Here is a 21,769-nt window from a genome sequence, read left to right as displayed (position 1 = left end):
TAATCAGATACATGCAGAAAAACCCTAAAGTTCCAGTTCATTTTTTGTTAGCATATCATGTGTACCTAACACCATTCACATGAAACACCAGTTTTTAAGCTTCCAAATGATGTGATCAGCAATTTCTCACTTAAAAATGGAAGCAAGCTGTGTTTTGACTTAATCTTTTCATGAGGAATTGAAAATTTGGGTTCACCTTGCGTTAGCCTTGTATTTAAGAGCTTAGCTGACCTCATCAAATTGGAATTTATTTCTTTTGAGTAATAACTATGTTCACACACTTTAAATCATCTACTCAGGAGTGGTCTAAAGACAATATGCAATCTATTGCCACATTTAAACAACTATAAGATTTGTAGTTATTTTCTAGTATTAGGCCTCTCATTCTTATCTTATGCTATCTTTAGTAAGTTTATGGAATTATTTATATATCTTTTCCCATGATTATCTGAAGGAATGTTACACATCTGTCTTAATTTCTACTGTGAATCTGCTAAGTACTTATATTAGTAGAGGTTACTGATTAAGAGCCTAGATTTTTGAAATTAGATAGACCTGGGTCAAAGCCCCACCTCTGCTATTTGCTGATAGTGAGACATTGGGCAACTTTTAAAAATGCAACTTCTGGGCTGGGATTGTGGCTCAGCGGTAGAGCACTCACCTAGCATGCGCAAAGCCCTGGGTTTTTGATCCTCAGCACCACATAAAAATAAATAAATAAAGGTATTGTGTCCAATTACAACTAAAAAAAAAAAAATACAACTTCTACAGTAAGTGAGGGAATAAGCCATGGAAACTTCACAAAAGTGTTGTGGGCATGTAGTGAAAATAATAAATTCTCTGTAGCTAGTAATTAAGCCAGCCCTTAATAAATATTATCTATTATTGTTAATTATATTTACCCTATTTATTATCTAGCATAGCAATCGTAATTCCTTTTCATTACCTTATGGCTGATTACTAGTGAGTGTACTTAAAACTATATCGTACATATTCTTGTTATAAGCTTTGTAGAAGTATCCACTTAAGAGAAGTAGATGGTAGCCCAGCCCATCATAATACTGGACTCCTTGTTGAAAAAAAAACAACTTCTTTTGTTCATTTAGAAATAAATAGCTAACTGAAGAATGATGAAAAGGATATATAAATTTATTAAACTTTAGAAGAAAACAAATCTAATACTAACCTCATGTGCTGAATATGCCAACTTTTACCATAATGTTTACTTCATTTTATTTGTTTCTTTTATGTCATAACTTAAAAATCTTTTAGCCTGGTAATTAGCAACAATAAAGTAAATGTAGATCTTGGAAGTCTTTCCATAGAGCATGCCACATCTAAGATTGTTTACCACAGGAACTATAAAAATTTTCCTTTACTTGTTTAATTGAGCTTTTGTCTTGAAATTGTCATTCTCTAATATCTGCACTGGCTCAGACTTCACAAGTTATTAATGTCTGTACTTTCCTCTATTAAAGATTACTACACATGTTTTATAGTATCTTTTTTTAAGAAAAACAAGAAATTATATTAATGTGATGCTATTTTGTTTTAAGGTACATTCAGCAGTTGTCATTGACCAGATTACCTAAATCCTTTGGTTCCCAAATTTTGCAGCACATAATAAATTACTTATGTTGTTTTTAAGAAAAAGATGAATGAATACAGGTTTACTCCTTGTAAATTCTAAATCTTTAGGTATAGATAGAATCTGGGTATATGTATTGCTTTAAAGTTCTGTAAGTTATCCTGCCACTCCAAGTGAATTGTTAACCATTGCTTTATTCCTTTGTAAATATTTGTCAGTCTATTCTGCTTCAGCTTGCTGTTGTCATTTTCCCAATTTTTGTAATATATTATTGTCTTTGTCAAGATGTGTGGTTGTGTGTGGTGCTTACATCTATGTATGCATGTATTTGTGTGTATTATATCCCATTAAACTCATTGGGAAATTTTTCCATATAAGAAAGATGAAAGAAAGAAAGTCTTAACAGAAACTAAATGAGTGTAGGATAGGATGCTGTTTCTGGAAGTTAAGCTATAACCAAGAAACAAGGATTTGATGTCCAGTGTTTTTTTTTTTTTTTCCTAACTTATGCCTTGTTTTTCTGGAGGTGCATAAATGATCATTGTAAGGGAAAAAATCCTTTATAGTGGAGGACTGATACAGTAATGCAGAGGAACTATCAAAGAAAGTCCTACATGGAAAAAATGTGGCATATTTGCTAAAGCAGATGTAGTTGTGTAATTTAAAGAACAAAAGGCCTTGTGTTTTTAAACAGAAAATATCCTCTTGCACAGATGTGTCTCTTGTTTTTCTTTTCCTAAGTATCTGTGTATACATATATTCAATTAATACTTTGTATATAAATACTTGAGGTAAAGCCATTTTAAATACTTACCCACTCAAAATGATTTTTCTTTGTGCCCTAAATAACTTTTGGGAAGAATTTTCCAAGGGAAATACTTAGTTGACTCAGTGTGTTAAAATTCAAAGTCAAAACTTCTGCTAACATTCTATAATAGTGAGTGGAAAGCACTCAAGAAATTAAGTTCAACATATTGTTTTTATTTTATCTCACTTTGAGCTCAGTTCATTAAAAATTCCAACTTGGCACAAATAAGATATGAACATATTTTTTAGTTAAAATTTTTGTTTTGCTACTGTATATAGAATTTTCTCTCTCAAGGCAACAACAGTAGCCGCCTCCTTTCTTTTTTCCTTCCTTAAATATGATATTTACTTTAATATAAATCAGTTGCATAAAGGATCTCCCTTTTAAAACTCTTATACAGTTTTTAAAAATTTCATCCTGTAGTGACATTTGTAAGTTTTTTTAAAATTCTGGTTTGTTTGTTTATTTTTGCAATTAAATTACACTGTGTTCTTTGTTTAAACTTCAAAGGTTTAGTCATTTTGCAGATAACATAGGAGAAGTATTGAAACATTGTTGAATTTTGACAAAGTTGACAAGATTCATCAAAATACAGATTTGAAAATAGCCATAAAAAGGCAAAAAATGAAATGCAGTTTGTTATAAAGTTTCTATGCCAACACCTAATAAATTATGGGTGGCTAAACTGAACCTTTGCTGTGCCATATTTTTTGGTGATGTGAAAGTTAATTACTGGTCATCATATTAATCTGGAAACTAGATGAGTTTTTTATACAGTCTTCTCAAACTCTAGGGCATTCTGTTTTGTTTGTTCAGTTAGTAAGGTTTTAAAAACTCATTCATATATAGCTAAACATTTCAAGATCTTTTCACCAGAGTTGGACATGCAGATGTATAGACCCTTTGCCCTTTTGTGGTCTTTGTTTCTTAAACTTAACTAAATCTATTATTTTAAATTAGTGTATTGTAATCCAAATGCCAAAAACCACTCCATGCTGGGCATATAAATAGTTCTTATAAATACTTGACTATTTTAATGAGAAGGCAAGGAATGGACAGATTCTTTTCTAACGTCTTAGAATATTTTTTGAAGAGGATTTTCTGATACATTTTTCCCTCTCCAATATTAGATCTTTGAATCAGATACACTGAAATTTTGTCTCATTAGGTATATGAATTTCTGTTACTTATAGTGAAAAATTATGCAAAATTGCTATATAAAATTGCTTTGAAATTTTGATAACACTATCCTCTCATGTTGACTACCCTTTATTTTATTGAGCATTTTGGTCCTCTATGCATTCTCTGAAAAGGTTAAATATGCCTTAAATTCCTTTTTGTAAGGATTGCTTTGAATTTTAGCAACATAATGTATGTTGTGTGCTAGCTTGCAGTATCACATGAGTCCTGTATTCCATTTTTCAAAAGCATCCACTTGCTTGTGTTTTATTTGAACTCTTGAATTGTTTGTACTATTTTATAAGGGAGAATGTATTACATTTAAGAATCCAGTTTTTCCCAGGGTGTAGAATTACTTGTATTATATAAAGTTCTCTTCCAAGGAGGGAGAAACAACTTTGTTTTCTATTCTTTGAATATATTCCCTTGATTAGATATCGGTAAGTCTTTGTTCAAATATAGGAAAAGTAAAACTTAAGAGATGTAAGATCTGACTATATCTTTATTTGAATTCCACCATTTTGTTAACCCAAATCAGTTATTTAATTGAACAAGGATTCTCATAAATTCCAACTTTTATCATATGATCAGATTTTTCCTGGACAACTAAAGATGTTTGCTGTGGCCAATAAAGTTTGGCCTAACAGCATACTAGAGATACTGGTGATTGGTTTGGAACTAATGACTTGGCTTGTCCTTTCTTATCCCTCCCACCAAACTTAACCTCAGTGGAGGATTGAGAAAGGTTTGGTAGTTGAGAATAGTTCTGTATGCCTGTGAGTTTCCTGTGCTAAGCCAGAATTTTGCATGCAAGGCTATTCTTGTGGTTTTTCTAGCCAGGCCAAACCCAAAAAGCATTGGAAACATTGCAAGAAAACTTGTTCTATTATAGATTTAAGGCTTGCCTTTATATTGTTACTAAATAATCATCCTGATAGAGTAATAAAGGGTATGACTGCATTCTGTATCGTGAATACAAATTTCAGTGTATTTGAATTTCAGAATAGTCTTTTAAAAAGAACTTCAGGGATAAGAAATTTCAAAGTGAAGGGAGTGTTAGTTGGTTTGTAAGAGATTGTAAGACCTATCTCTTACCCCTTAATGATTCTTTACCTTATTAAATGTACTTTAAATGTTATAGATTTTTTAGATTAATATATATGACATATTGGTAAGAATTGAGCAATTTGTCAATATCAGTCTTATTCTACCCTGATATTGTTGATTAATTACAGATTTCTGGTTATTATCACAAAATTTAGACTACTACTATTGTGTTCTGAGTCTATAAATGTATAAATGATATTATCTTTCTATTTTCACCTGATAGAAGTTTGACATGTTCTGATGGAATTGAAAGTTTGACTCTTCCCATTATCTAAATTGATTTAGCAGATTTCTATGGCTGGATTAGTACTCATATTATAGTATCTGTAAAGCATACATTTCTACGGCTGGGGTTGTGGCTCAGTGGTAGAGCACCTACCTTGCACCTGTGAGGCACTGGGTTTGATCCTTACCTCCACATAATAAATAAATAAATAAATACATACATACATACATACATACATACATACATACATACATAAACAAAATAAAGTTTTTGTTTTCATCTACAACTAAAAATATTTTAAGAAATACATTCCTATAACTATTCCTGTGAATGTAGTGGATCAATTATGCATTCCTTAAGCTTTAATTTTTCTAATGAACTGAACTATCAGCAAGACTTTTGTAGATTGAGGTATTTTCAATTTTAGAATTTGGAAAGCATTAGTTAATTGGAATTTAGAGAGAAAAATGATCTTTTTTTTTTGTTAATAGATTTATTTATTCACTGGCCACTTAATAGTCCAGTTAGTGAAAGGTCATATATTGCCAGCAGAGAAAATGCTCTGAAAATACAGTGATACTTTAGACCTTTTTTTACTCATTACATTTTCTAATTCCAGATGAGGACATTACAAAAGAACTATTTGTAAAGCTGATGGGAAGACTATACTTCCCATCACTGCTGGACACAGTGGCTCACACATGTAATTTCATCTACACAGGAGGCTGAGGCAGGAGATTCACAATTTGAAGGCTATATTGGGCAACTCAGCAAAACCCTATTTCAAAATAAACCTAAAAAAAAAAATAGCTGGTGTTGTAGCTTAGTGGTAGAGCACTTTTGGATTCAATGCCCAGTACCACTATTTAATAAATGCACATATACATGCATATATATGTGAATGTGTATACTTTTAATTTTTAAATTTTTTGCTTGATGGAAAAGAGTGACTCAGTTTATTCTTTACTTTGAACTATCAAACACGATCTCAAAAAGGAAAGCAGGAGTGTAATAACTAATACCATTTTTGAGAATAGCATTTTAACATGTTTGTTTTGTTTCTAATTAGGGTATAATACAATATCAAAATAAAGGGCTTGTTTTTATTCTCAACCTTTATCTTAGTAGAGGTCAAATAATTTGCTTACAATTGGCACATTTCTGATTAACAGTGTATTGTCAAGTTGCTTTGTTTCAAGTAAAAAGGGATTTCCATTTGAGGAATGATACATGTAAGTTTGATTTATTCTATTTTACCTGGAGCATGAAGTTATAAGATTACCTCACCTTACTGTTTTATCAGGATACTCAGATAGTCAGTTTTTGATAATTATTCCATTATAAAACCCAATCTAGTCTATTATTAAACCAGTAAATTTACTTTGTGCCATGATATAATAGTGAGACATTTTTATACTCATTAGTATTATTCTTTCTGAGACATTTTGATGACTTTGTCACTTTCCCTGGGGTTTTTCCTTACTGACCATTAAGTTAGGACTTGACACTACTGAGGACCTCTGCACCTTCTTTAGTTTTGGGAGTGATGTCTTCTGAGATTTTTGTGCCTACATCAGTGGATTTTAAGTATTTTAGATACTACCCTTAATGTAATAGATTCTATAATGTAATATTGTTAATGGTTAACTAGAAAAGCATCTAGTAGAAGTATTTTTAAATTGTCATCTAAGTTCACAAACTACTTTTTTTATGAATAAATGAAGTCTTGAAGGCTATTTTTCATTTTTTTATTTGTTGCACATGACAATACAATGATCTTGACATATCATACATTTGAATCAAATGGGTATAATTTCTCATTTTTTGAGTGTACAGGTTGCAGAATAACATTGGTTATACAGACATATATATACATATCAAATAAAGGGCTGCAATACTAGTGTCTACTTTATTCTGCTGTGCTTCCTATCCCCCCTATCCCTGCCTACCTCCCCTCCCCCTCCCCTCCTCTCCCATCACTTCTTTCTACCCAATCTAATGTGACACATTTCTTTTTTTAAAAATTTTTCTACTGATGAGCTTTATGTAAATCAAATCACTAATTTCTTTTTAACTATTGGTGAAATTTCAATATGAGGAAAATTTATTTTCTATTATTTGAGATACGTATTTGATGAATGGATCTCAGTTAATTTGAAGGAAATTACTATTTTAATGGTCTTAAATCCAATCACTAAGAAAATAATCCATAGAGCATGAATATAAGTCTTAAAAAACAACATATTATTAGAATAATTATTAGAACAAATTAGTAGAACAGTCTTAGGTATAATATCATCATTAATGCAAAGGATTAAGTAAACTGTCATAATCTGACAGGATTTCTTTGCCACTGGTAGAGAAGAGATTCTGGAACTCTCCACATTTATTGTATGAGGAATCTGAGACAGAGAGATATAGTGCAATGAATACATGCATGTAAACAAACAAAGGCGGAGTTTTAAATAAAAGCCGGGTTACTAACTCAAGACTTGATTCCAGACTCTATTTAACAAAATATATTGCCTCCTTGGAGAAAGTTCATACATCTGTGCTGAAGCCAAATATTTCTGACATCTATATGAGTGTTTGTCTTCCCATAGCCTCTGATTCCTTATTTTAGGAATTGAGGCTCATGTGTTAATAAACAGGTGCTTTATTTAATGCTATAAAAGATTATAAAGAGGTTGTTCCAGTCAGAATTCTTTTTTCCTTTCCTCTCTTTTTTAAGTGAAACTGTAGCTCTGATTCAAGTCACAAGGAGAAATATTGTGGCATCTGAGGGAGAGGCCTATCCATGTGGCAGCTTTTCAGAAGGTTAAAGTATCTGGAAGGCAGACATGTAGAGTCTCTGTGCTATACTTAATTTTAGAAACTTCTTAATTTTAATGTGTTGTCCATGGCACAAAAGAAATTTTCACTGGGAGACTTTTGTGGTGTTTGAGGTAACAACTCTTATGTTACTAGAATCCCTTAACAACAAGGCCAACAGGAATGATTCCCTCTGTCCTGAAGATTTTCTTTGGCTTTCACAGCCTGCAGAGCACTTTATAGCATGGCTAGACTATATTGAATTTCCATGTTTAGATCTACACCCATAATTTAACATTTTTCTTTTTGAATTGTATAGTAACAGTGCACTACTCTTCAAATACATATAAAAATCTGAGAATCACTGCAATTCCAATCATAATTCCAATTGCTTGAGATATGAAACAGGATCAATTTTCAGTAGCCTCAACATGACCTTGGAATTTCTCGTCTTTTTGTAATTTAAGGAAAAAGGGCGAAATTTTTTTTTCCTTAGCCCATTTTTCTTCCTCAAAATGTTAGGTATTAGTTTCTGTTCTGCTTTCTAAAAAGAAATAGGGTCAAATCTATTCTCATCACTCTCAGACCACTAGCATTTACTCTTGCACCTATGTTCTCCCCAAAGATTGATCTCCCAGGGTCTGAATATTGCTTAATCTCTGCCAGCTGGGTAGCAAGACCATGAACTTGGACTTGAATCCAGAGCCAGACTTGAACAAAGGAAAGTTTTAAATTCAGATTAAATCCTTGTCTGAGAAAACTTTATTCCCTTGTCCTTTTTACATTGTATTTTTAAATCATCTCTCCATGAGAGGTTTTTAATCACATTATTTCTGTTCGTACTCCAACAAATTTTCTAAAATGTCTACTGTTTTCTGAGGTGCCTGAAGTTTCTCCTCTTACACAACCAACAACTAACTTCTGTACCTTAATGTGACTACTAGCTCACCAATATGAGGCTGTTTTAAAATATGTGTATATAATAATGAATGAGATCAAGTGTTCACTTTCTTCTTTGGAAGAACAAACCAATGAAGTTATAGGTTAAAGTTTTAGATCACAAAATTGACACACAATATTTTTAAATAGCCAAGAGTTGATAAGTAGGACAAATTATTAATCAAGAGTGACATTCACAACCAGATGTAATCAGCTGCCATCATTTGGGCACTATTTCTTCATTTTTATAGTCATTATTACCACTGTAAGTACTGTAGAAAAACTGCATGTTAGACAATGTTCAGATGAAGTTCAAGTAAATATTATTTGATAGGTATACCTGTAGGATTTTTCTTGTGAAGATATATAAAAAGAAAATAATTCTGTGAGTTCTTATTATAATTAAATTTCATTATCAGGCAGGATTTTTGCATTAATTACTTGACCCTACAGTACTAAAAAATAATCCATGCATGTTGTGTTAATTTTGATTCTAATTTATTTAATGTTTCCTAGAAAAGTAAATACTACATTTTTCTTTAATTGTACATTGATGGGAAAAGTTTTGATATATTTGAGTGACTTTTATACCATGCAACATTGTTTGAAGGCTTTTAAAAATATGTCAGATTATAGAAATTTCCTTGCTTAAAGCCTTGTAGTGGTTTCTCATGGCAGTTACAGTAGAAATAAGGTGCCATGCCCCACTGGATCCTGGCTTTCTACTTACTTTTCTGATGTTTGAAAACTCATTCTGATATAGAGCCCTGCAAAACTATACACTCTGGGATTAGGAGTTTGGCCAATTATTAAAGTACAAAAGAAGGACCAATGTGAATATATCTATTGAAATTCCCTGGTTTGTATCCTAGACTTTATTTTAGTTCTTGAACTCCTGATTAGTATTATTTTTAATTCCAGGACTTGGTGCTGTGACCTTTAAAGGTATTATGGTTTGCATATTATCCCCCAAAAGATCATGTCAGACAATGCAGGAATGTTCTGAGGTAAAATTAGTCTATGAAAGCTATAACCTAATCTGTGAATTATCAATTTGATGGATAGATAATGTGAAAGGAGCACTGTACTGGGTGGAAACTGTAGGCAGGTGGGGCATGGCCGGAGGAAGTAGGTCACTCAGAGAATGCCTTGAGGGATTATATTTTGCCCTTGGCTTCTTGTGTTCTCTCTGCTTCCTGCTTGCCTCAAGCTGAGAAGCTTTCCTCTGCCTTGCTCTTCCTCCATGATATTCTGCTGCACTTCAGGCTCAGAGCAATGGAGTCAGCCAACCATTGACTGAATCTCTGAATTGTGAGTGTAAAATAAACTTTTCCTCCTCTCATTTGTTCTTGTCAGGTATTTTGGTCACAGTGACGAAAAGCCAATTAAGACAGATGAGAATGTACTCCTAGACTTATGTATGGCTGAGTTTTTCCTTCTCCACCTGTGACACTTAAACTCTATTTATCCATCTTTAAAGAGAGCCTTTCTTGAATATTCTGTCTGAAAAATTTACCCTCCACCATTCTTTAATTTTTACCTTCTTATATTCTTCATTGCAGGTAGTATCATCAGTAATGATTTGTGTTGTTGACCTTCAATTGTCCTTATCATCCTTGCCCTTTCAATCATTTTGCCAACCATGTAAACTCAGAAGATTAAGAACCTTGTTTTTTGATTCACTTTGTACATCCAGTACCTAAAACAGTGTCTGGAATAAAGTATTAATTCAGTGAATATTTGTTGAATGAGTCAATAATTAAATGAATGACACAAATGAGAATAAGTGCTTTTTTCAGAAAAAGAAGTCTGCTTTAGCTGGGTTAGAGTAGCTAAGACAAACAGAAGCAAATGGATGGAGTGAAATTCAATTATTTGTTATACTGTCTTTTTCTGTGATTTTGGGCACATCTCTTAATCATAGTGTTTTGTTTCTTAATTTGTAAAGTAGGTATTTAAAACCTTTCTCATGGAAAAAGATAAATGAATAATTCAGTAAGAGATCATTTTTTACATATGTGCTTTAGTCAAGTTTTTACAAAGTTTTATTCAAGGGGGCTCTCCTTTTAAATAATAAAACTTGCTTATAATCCAAGTATTATGTATAATTATATGACAAAATAAAAATAATTTAAAAAATTTGCTTATGTTTGAAATTTTTTAGGGAATATTACATAACATGCTAACAACTTATTGGCTTTGTAAAATTTGAAGTACCCTTTTTCTCAAAAGGAAGTTTTTTTTATTTGTTCTAATTAGTTATACATAATAGCAGAATGCATTTTGATTCATTGTACATAGTTGGAATACAACTTTTCATTTCTCTGGTTCTGCACAATGTAGAGTCGCACCACACGTGCACTCATACATGTACCTAAGGTAATGATTTTCATCTCATTCCACCATCTTCAAAAAGAAGATTTACACCATAAAAAATATAAAAGTATCCCTCATAGTCTTAATTTAAGTGTTTTGCAGATACCTTTCCGTTATGCTCCTTTTCTTTTTAGCTATGATGGGAAAAGAAAGTTTGAAAGAAGAAAAGAATTTTGAAAAAAAAGACTGAAATATTTTAAAATGATAGAGAAAAATTGGTGCTTGAAAAGCAAATAGACAGATTTGGACATATCAAAATCAGGATTGATTTTTCAGTTTATTCAGCACATTTGTTGAATGGCTTTTATGTGCTAGACATTGTCGTAGGTACGTGTGTGTCTGTGAGTTGAGCAAAGATTCCCGTTTTCTACAGCTTAAATCCTAGTTGGAATATTGTGTTTATGGTAAGTTTTGCCTCTGAATTGCTCTGTAGCTTATATACTTTTCTCCATTTGTGTAAGTAAGTGTGACTGAAAGGATGGACAGATAAAATTTTTGTGACTTTCAAAATAATAATAACTGTTGTTAACTAGTATACTTTTCTGGTCTTCATAACTACCAAGATCATATTAATGTTTCAGATACCATCTGGTTCTGAAAGACACATCTGCTCTGCAAATCTGGACAAGTAATTAATTTCATGAGGCTGGAATCTGATCTGTAACAGTTTGGCTATTTCAAGAGAGAAGAAAAACTGGCAGATTTGTTGAAACAATGAATCCTAGTCTGATGGCAATAGTCCACTTTGGATATGCTTCTTTTTTGTCATTTAAATTCCAGCATACATCCAATTCATTAAAGAAATGCACATCAGTAGTTTCTAGTATTTGAGCTACTGGGATTGAAATTGGGGTACTTGGCCACTGAGCCAATCCCCAGCCCATTTTGTGTTTTATTTAGAAACAGGGTCTCTTTCAGTGAGTTGCTTAGCACCTTGCTTTTGCTGAGGCTGGCATTGAATTTGAGATCCATAAACCTGCCTCAACCTCCCCAGCTGTTGTTATAGGCGAGCATCACTACACCCAGCTTCCATGTATTTTTCAACCATTCGTATTTCTTCTTCTGTGAAGTGCCTGTTCAGTTCCTTTGCCCATTTACTGATTGGATTTTTTGTTTTTATTGATGTTAAGTTTTTGAGTTCTTTGTATATCATGGAGATCAATGCTCTATTTGAGGTCCATGTGATAAAGATTACCATTCTGTAGTCTCTTTCTTCACATTCTTGATTGTTTTCTTGCTGTGAAGAAGCTTTTTTGTTTGATACCATCCCAATTATTGATCTCGATTTTATTTCTTGTGCCTTAGAAGTCTTTTAAAGGAAGTCAGTTCCTAAGCCAATATGATGGGGAGTTGGGCCTACATTTTCTAATGGTAGAAGTTATTTGTTAAAAAAATGGACTACCATTTAGGGAATAGCATTACCCACACTATGTGCAGGGAACACTACAATGAGTGTACATGGGTATAGAGACAAGTACCACTGAGTTCTTGTACTAAAGGAACCTATAATCTTGCTCACACTTCTAAAATTGCAGTGTTCCTTAAGTATTGTAATGAGTTTTCCCCAAGCTTAGTGAGGTGGATTCAGTGAGATAATACTGCCAATCTCTGATAGAACAGTGACCAAGACCTAAGTTTATTAGGTACAAAACATTTCTTGCCCTTGGTAGCATTCTTTTCAATATGGAATACATGGATATACATCTTGCATTTCTATCTCTAATATATATATATATATTATTATATATATTAGATAATATATATAATATATGTATTATATATATTATTGTTGTGCTGTACAAGATCTTTTATATATATCAGGAGAATTTTAATGTTTTTTCTGTGTGTTAAGAATGACTTAAAATAGATTAGAAAGGAAATAATTTCATATATCTTTTTATAATGTTGTATTAAGTGAAGAAATGCTTTTGTTTTTAGTATTTATAAAGACAATTGCAGAAGAAAACAATGAATTGGAAAATTAAGATCTATGTTCATTTTTGTACTTAAAATTTATGAGAAACTTAAAAGCAGTTGTTATGTTATATAACATTGAATGATACATATTCAATTACATAATAGTAAATCAAGCCATAAAAGCAGTTGGCTAGTACTAATATGTAAACATAAGTATGTCCATAATAGTTAATATTCTAGGAGTAAGGACAGTTTTAGAAAATTACCTCATTTTCTAGGACTATGGCAGTAATAATCCCTCTATTAAGTAGTGTGGGTCAAAATTTTAAAATCCTTGTTGTGCTGTACAAGATCTTTTAATATCTGGCACTTGTCTAATTTCATTCCTCCCTGTCTCACCATTTCCATCTTATTAACTTTACCTTTCACACTCTAGTTATTCTTATCTATTTTATATTCTTGTGTATAGTACTGAGTCTTTACAGGTGATCTTGAGTATCTTTTCTTTCTTTGTTATGCACCCTGCACATAAATATAGTATGTGATTATCAAGAGAATATTTGTCTTCAATGTTAGACTAAACTCAATGAGTAAAGATATTTTTAAAAAATCTATACATACCTCCCTTTGTATCCTCTTTGTAGATATCCCCTTTGTACATATAAATGATTGAGTGAGGCTAAACTGACAGGTTTGAACTCTATAGGAAGCTAGTTACTTTTGCATTGCTCCTCTTTTTGATCCACAGCCTTAGTTTTAGCTCTGACTTAACTCATGAACCTCCTTGATGTCTGGAAGAAAATGAGTATATTATATATAAATCAGTCAATAAAGGAAATATTACTATTCAAGTTATGTTTTTAATTATGTAAAAAGAATGTTATTTTATTAATTTGGGCCTACAAAGAGTATAGTTGACTAAAAATTATGATTGTCTATTTAAATTTGGAATAACTTGTAACTGTGCAAACAGTTCTGCCATATCTTTAATCCCCACCCCCACCCCAAAGAATGATATTTTTGTCTTTACAAAAGACACTATGATTATTCCAAGGGAATTGTCTTTATTATTCTCTAATTAAAATTTTATAAATTCACCAAATATTACAGTTTGCCAAAGGTAAATCAAAGATTTACAGCATCTAGATACAGTGTAAAAGGATTAACTTTTGATGCTGTATATAAATCTATCATTATGGAATCCAGAAGACATATCTTATATATATTGAGGTATAACACGGCTCTGGTAAGCAATTCCTAATATTATTTTTCTTTACTAATTTACCAGTAATTCTGCAGTTTCTCAGTGGTAACTAATGAAATGTAGTAATAGTAGCATCATCAGATAGTCTGCATTGGAAAAAAAATTATCTGAAAATTTGAGACTTAGTCATTCCTTTAAAAAATACTTTTGTGTATTTTTGAAAATACATGTCTATTTATTTATCATTTTAATGCATGTTGTTTCCAACTTAATAAATCTGTTTTCAAAACAGAGATTAAGGGATTTGACTTATTTTTCTTTTCTCAGTGAATGTGCCAATGGTCTGTTTTCTGTAAGATTTGTCTGTTCAACTTACTATTCTGATTATGAGTAGTTTATTATCCAGATAGACCTTTAAAAATAGAATATTGACTAAAGAGCTCTATGTACATGGTTCAGTGCTTATTTTAGGATGATTTAGAATTTATAAATAGCATGAAGAGACCATTACAATCATGTTAGCATAACATAAATAAAGTTTTTTAAAGTAAAAGAAAAGAGATTATAATATTTTAAACATCTCCAGTAAGGAAGTGAGTTGGTGGAATATCTTCAAATGGTGATTTGGCTTTTCTTAGAACAGTGGTTATATCTTTATATATTACTTAAGTTCTTGCATTTATACTCTGATTGTCGAGTCTCACATTTTATTACTTTTTATGAATATTGCCTTGAGATTCTGACTTACATACATTAACATATTTTTTTGCATTGGCGGCGTGAACTTCCTGGGGGGCAGTTATTTTGTTTGAAGTTGTTCAGAGTTTCCATCTGCTTTTACTTGACTTGTGGTCTTGAAGATCATGCTTGGCCCATGGGATCTTACAGTGTGCCGAGAGGATGTGGAGTTTTGTCAGCCAGTGAAATATGTCTGGCTTTTTTTTTTTTCATGTTTCTTTTTTTCTTTTTCTTTCTTTCTTTCTTTCTTTCTTTTTTTTTTTTTTCAGCAGCTTTCATATGCTTCTCGTCCTGTGTGGTCTTCACTGAACTGAATTTATATTTAACAGAACTACTCACTCTCTTTATCATTTTCTATGACTTGGCTTTTCTTAAAGAGAAGGTGTGTGGAATGAATAGGTGAGCCAAAAAAATTATAATATTAGCAAATAGGAAAACCTAAAATTGAAAGCTTAAAGTAATATCTATAAATGGGCTTCTCTGTTGAGAAATATGTATTTTGTAATGCAAAAGGGTGTTATATTTCAAATTTGTACAGCTGTCAAAAACTTCACATGCCAACAGTATACCCTCAGGTTGTTTGTGATCAAAATGATTTCTTTTGCTTGTTTATAGGCACTACTGCAGTCTTCAGTTAAGCAACAAGTAGAAGCTATTGAAAAACAGTACATCTGTGCAATTGAGAAACAAGCCCACAAGTGTGAAGAGTTGCTAAATACTCAGGTAATAAAAGTGCACATGCAGTGTATATTTATGCTTTTCTTTTGACTCTCCTCCTCTGAGAGCTCTAGTGCTATTTGTTCAGTTTCATGCCATTTACTTCACTTGATTTATTTCGGAGAAAAAGTATGCTTATGTAAACTCAAATTTTGAGACTTTTATGATAGACCTAAAATAGGACTAAAGTCCTAAAATATGTGGGCTTGCTCCCAAATTAATGATTATTATGTTAATTTTGGGGTTGTAATAATATTTAACAAATAGGAGAAGCAAAGGGATAACTACAAGTGCACTATGGCAATGGAATGACTTTTAGTGACCAGAAGTTAATAACATTTGAATTTTGAAAATTCAGGCAGGGTGTAGTGGTGCATACCTGTAATCCTAGTGATTCGGGAGGCTGAAATAGGAGGATCACAAGTTTGAGGCCAACCTTAGCAACTTAGTGAGACTCTGTCTCAAAAACATAAAATAAAAAGGGCTGGGAATGTAGCTTAGAGGTAGAAACCTTCTGGGTTCAATCCACAGTACCAAAATAAATAAATAATAACACATAAAATTTATATTTAACAAATATGTTAAAAACTTAAAAATTGTACATATTAATGGGGGTAACAAAACACCTATTTTTGAGTTACATTTTTCTCACATGGTTTCTGTTTGAATTCTTCTATTACTTTTTTTTTATGTTTATTGTTTTTAAAAATTTGAATGAGTAAGGAATCAACTGAGGAGAATTTGTAGATGTATCCTAGTATAAATAATGTATGCAAGATGTTCTTGTACAACTTTTCAATAATATAGATGAAAATTAAATCAACTTTATTTAAATGTACTGTTTATAGGATGAAAAGAAAATTAGCTACAATTTAGAAAACAAAATTAAATAGCGAATTTAAATAGATTTATACATGTGCTACCTCTTCCTGAAGATTGGGACCAGTTCTATTAAATATTTTTCAGTGTTCTTTTAATAAATGGCTTGAAAAAAGGAACACACAGGGAATTTTATAAATTGGATATAACAATCATACTATTTTGGGTGGTGAAATACCATGCCATCAGTAGTATAAAGTGTAATGACTTCATTTATTCACAGAAATATCACAGAGAAAAATTCAAGTCATAGAACTTTGAAGCAGCATAAAACATGTTAGTCGAAATATTTCCTAGACTCTGGCTCCAGGAAACAAACATTTATATTTTACTCATGCTGCATTATATTGAAGGTTTTCTTCAGTTTCTGTCTCATGTTGCCATCATGGCAGCTATATTGAGTATATTTTCTATGTGGAACATTGAAATATACTCAATATACTATATCACTGCAGAGTGAGAGAGTCCTGTTAGATTTTGTATCAATAATTAAGTACTCTGACCTGGAGTTGACATTTTCAATTCCAATTTATGTCCACATGTCCCCAAACTCCAATCATAATGGGGCCAGCTAATGAGATCTTACCATCCATCTGAAAGGCAGGAGAGCAAGAGATATTTAGTAAACTGAACTAATATATTTCAGTGCTCTTTTGGTCACCATGTATTTGAAGCCTGTATCTCATAGGCAAATTTATATATCTTGTCTCCATAGGAGAAAATCTGAAAGTTCTGTCTTACTAAGACCTTGGACTGAAAAGTCCAGGATTTCTAGGTGATAGGGGAAGGGTTTGGTGTGCTGCAGTCTCTATTCTCAGGTCCAGATATGGTTCCTTTTGATCTGAAGAATTAGGAACTAAAATATAAATTGTTTACCTGAAGCATATCTAGTATAAAAGGTAGGGCAATTACTGTAACTACTCCCAAGAGGAAAGTTAAAGAATTTAAGATATGGCTATTTTTAGTATATAGTAATTATAGAATCTCACTGACAGGTTAAACAGAAGCATGTGGTCTGGATGTAGGGATTGCTAATTGATTGATAATGATTCTCTTTTTAGGGTTTTTGGAGTAAGTCCCTAGTGCATTGTTTCTTGTCATCTTAAAGTTTGTCCAAGGTTTTTAATTTGGTTTTTGAATTTGCAAATTCCCAAATTTCTGAACCTTTCCTGTGATTTGATGCTTGTGAATTGAATTTTTCCTATAAATTTGTAAATAATTTATTTTAGTGATGTCTCATTAAAAATAGCCAAAAGTAAAGCTATTTATGGTTTCAAACAAGTTTTGGATTAAATTATTAATATACAAAAACCAGTTGTTTTTACACCAAGTAGAATTGAAAAGAAAATATAGAGAGCAATTCCATTTATAATAGCATCCAAGTTCAGAAAATACCTAGGTATAAACTTAACCAAGGTGCAGAAAACCATTTACAATGAAAACTATAAAACATCACTAAAAGAAATGTAAAGTTGCCTAAAAGGAAAGATGTATCCTATTTATTAATTGGAAGTATTTGGCCAAGAACACTCCAGGATAGGATACTTAACGGGAACATAAGAAGTTCAGTGTGATGGTTAGTTTGTAAAACCACATGAGTGCTAGAAATGGTAATTTCACATTTGCTAGCTCTTGAGATGTCATTTCAAACTGGAAGTAAGTAAATTTTATTTAACAAGAAGAATTTTGGGGGGAGGAGTACAAATATAGCATCAGTATTGTTCCTTAGTAATCAATTGACTCCCCTCTCTCTTTCCTTAAATGAAAAACTTAAGGGAAAATTTAAGGGAAAAACTGGATTCAACCTTGATTTGTCGCTTAATTCTGTTAACCTATCTGTACCTAATTTGCTGTACCCCAAAGCCTATCAATCAACTATTTTAAATATGTTCTACGTAAAATTAATTGCATCCTTTATTAAGGAATGTGTGTACCTATATTTGGCCAAGAACACTCAAGGTTAGGATACTTATAGGGAACATAAGCATCATAATCAATATATAGAACATTTGCATCAGTTCAAGAAGCTTTCTCATTATTGTCTAGTCATGCTCCTCAAATGATCTCTGGTCCCAAGCAACCACTAATCTGTATTCTCTTGCTATTTGTTTGTTTCACCTTTCCTTCCCCCTCGCCCCAGGTACTGGGTTTGAACCCCAGGGCCTCATACATGCTAGACAAGTGCTCTACTACTGAACCTAGCCCCGTTCCATCCTTTCTATAATTTTATATAAAATATAATTTAGATTCTTCTGTGTCTGGATACCTTGGTTTGTCGTAATATGTTTTGAGATTCTTTGTGTGTGTATGTGGCAGGGAGGTGTATTTATACCTTTCAGTTACTGAATAATATTTTCTTATACAGGCATATAGCATCTTTTTATCTATTCACTTATTGTTAAATACTTAGATTGCTTAAAGTTAGGGGCTGCTATGAATGTTTGCATAAAATTGTTGGGACATATTTTTATTTTTGTTTATACATATTTAGATATTGACTTACTGGATCACATAGTAAGTGTGTTTAACTTTATAACTAGGTGCCAAATGCTTTTTGAAAGTTTTGTTCCATTTTACATTCTTAACTGCTGATGTATAAGAATTCTCTTTGATTTATCCTCTTAGAGCTTGGTATTTTTAGTCATTTAGTGTTTTTTACAGGAGAAAGTGGGGAATGGTATCTAATCCAATGGCATTTATCTGAATGACTTTTGATGGTTAACGTCTTTTCATGTGATTACTGGCTGTTTGTATATTTTCTTTCATGAAATACATATTCGGAGTTTTTGTTCATTTTCCTAAATTGCATACATAAATAATAAGATTTTTCACAAAATTTTGACTGTATGTATGCATTATGAATATTTTAGTTTTATTTTCTTAATGCTATCTTTAATTCCATTTACTTTTGATGAATGGAATTTTTTTCTTTTATCTATCATCCTTTTAATTCTGTATCTATGAAATCTTTGCCTAATTATAGCTGTCAAAGGTTTTCCTCCTGTATTTTCAAAAGATGTGTATTTTCTTCAATTAATTATGTGATCAGTTTTTTAATTAATTTGGGGTATGATGGGGTGATATCATCAGATGTCTTCTCCCTCCACCTCATATGCACATCCATTTATTCTAGCACCTTTCAGAGAAAAGACTTTCATTACTCTAACACCTTTGGAGAAAGGTGTTGTGTACAGATTTATGGACTCAATCTAGTGTTTCTCAACCTTGGCACTAATGTTATTGGAGCTTAATTACCCTTTGTTTTGAGGAACTGTCATATGCATTGTAAAATACTTACCAAGATCCCTCATATCTGCCTACTAGGTGGCAGTGGAACATCCTCAATTGTGATAACCAGAAATGCCCTCAGATACTGCTGACACCCTGACAATATTGATACTTTCTTGTCTATGAACATGGAGTATGTCTTTATTTATTTAGTAATTCTTTGATTTAATTCATTGAAGTTTTGTTGTTCCCCTCATGTAGATCTTATATACAATTTGTCAGATTAATAAAATGATTCATTTTAAAGATTGCTAATGGAAATGTAATATATTTTGAGTTTTATTTGTTCCATTTGTTCATTGCTAGTGTATAGGAAAGTAATTGACTTTTGTATACTAATCTTGCCTTCTATAACTTTGATATGCTATAATCACTTAGTAATTCCAGAGGTTGCCCATTCTTTAGGATTTTCTACATAAACAGTCATGTCATCTATAAAAAAGGACACTTTTATTTCCCAATCCATGTACTTTTTATTTCCTTTACTTGGGTCTTGCTTTAGCTAGGATTTCTAGTATGATGTGAAGAAACAGTGGTGAGAGGGCTGGAGTTGTAGCCCGGTGGTAGAGCACTTGGCCAGCATGTGTGAGGCACCATATGCAATCCTCAGCATCACAAAAACAAACAAATAAATGAATGAATGAGTGTATTGTGTCAATCTACAACTAAAGCATTAGCTTTTTTTGTGATGTTACTGGAAAAGATTCTAGTTTTTCATCAGATGTTAGCTATAGATTTTTGTTAGGTATTATTTATTCCTTTGAGGAAGTTATCTTTTGTTCTCATTTCATTGAGTTTTTATCACATATACATGTTGGATATGTTGATTAGATTTTGTCAAATGCTTTGTGTCAATATGATTATGTGATTTTTCTTCTTTAGCTTGTTGATGTGTTATGTTATTTGATTTTCAATTTTTTAATATTTTGTTGAGGACTTTTGCCTTTGTGTTCATGAGAGAATTGGTCTGTAGGTTTCTTTTAATATTTGTGTCTGGTTTTAGTATTAGAGTAATGTTGACGTCATAGAATGAGTTAAGAAGTATATACTCTGTTTTTACCTTCTGGAAGAGACTGTGGAGAATTAGTCTAAATATTTAATTAATTCTTCGTTAGAATTCACCAGTAAAGCCATCTGGCTCTGTTCTTTTCTTGTTTGGAAAGTTGTCTTACTCTATTAGAGCTGTTGTAATGGAATACCACAAACTTGCATTTCATAAACATTAAAAATTCATTTTTCAGTTCTTGAGACTGAGAAGTCCAAGAAAAATCACCTGCAGCTCTAGCATATGACAAGGAACAGATTCCTAAACTGGTCTTTTTACTATAACTCACATGGCATAAAGGTAAAGGAATGTCTCTGGAGTCTTTTCTATAAGGACTCTAATCCCATAATCCTCATGACCTAATCAGTTCCCAAAGGTTGTACCCCCTATTACCTTTATCTTAGTGGTTAGTATTTTAACATGCTAATTTTCCAGAGACATTAACTGTAAGACCATAGCAGTTAATTATTGACTTAGTTAAATTTAATAGATAAATTTATTCATATTGTCTGTTTGTGCTTTTGTGCATTTTGGCAGATTGTGTCTTTGAAGGAATTGGTTTATTTCATCTAGGTTAATCAAATTTGTGAGCATAGCGTTGTCATAGTAATCTGTTATTTAACCTTTGCATATTAATGGGATATGTAGTAATAGCCCCTTTTTGTTTCTGACATGAGTAATTTCTGTCTTTTCTCTTTTTTCCTTGGTTAGCTTGGCTAGAACCTTATCACTTTTTATGGATTCATTTCAACAAGCCAGGTATTGTGTTGTTGATTTCTCCATATTTCCTGTTTTATCTTCTATTAATTTATTATTTCTTTATCTGCTTACTTTAAATTTAGTTTACTCTTCTTCAAATCCTAAGGGAGAAGCAGAGATTGTTGATTTTTAGGTCATTCTCATTTCTCAATATATATGTTCAGTGCTCTAAATTTCCTATTACTTGC

General features: G+C 31.9%; 1 protein-coding gene across 5 annotated transcripts in view; it reads left to right on the top strand.

The window, feature by feature from the left end:
• The window catches only part of Ccdc91 (coiled-coil domain containing 91), a 330,550-nt gene that overhangs the window by 175,417 nt on the left and 133,364 nt on the right, over positions 1 to 21,769 (top strand). For 4 of the 5 annotated variants that reach the window (XM_040280858.2, XM_005339928.5, XM_078014978.1 and 1 more), the window contains one exon: positions 15,509 to 15,616. The exons of the other annotated variant lie outside the window; for it this stretch is intronic. In XM_040280858.2, coding sequence (XP_040136792.1) covers positions 15,509 to 15,616 — 108 coding nt within the window. The remainder of the gene's footprint in view (positions 1 to 15,508; positions 15,617 to 21,769) is intronic. 5 annotated transcript variants of the gene reach the window in all.

Source organism: Ictidomys tridecemlineatus, chromosome 6 (assembly GCF_052094955.1).
Source record: "Ictidomys tridecemlineatus isolate mIctTri1 chromosome 6, mIctTri1.hap1, whole genome shotgun sequence".
Classification (NCBI taxonomy): domain Eukaryota; kingdom Metazoa; phylum Chordata; class Mammalia; order Rodentia; family Sciuridae; genus Ictidomys; species Ictidomys tridecemlineatus.
The sequence above is the reverse complement of the archived record's forward strand: the minus strand, read 5'-3'. Positions and strand labels throughout refer to the sequence as shown.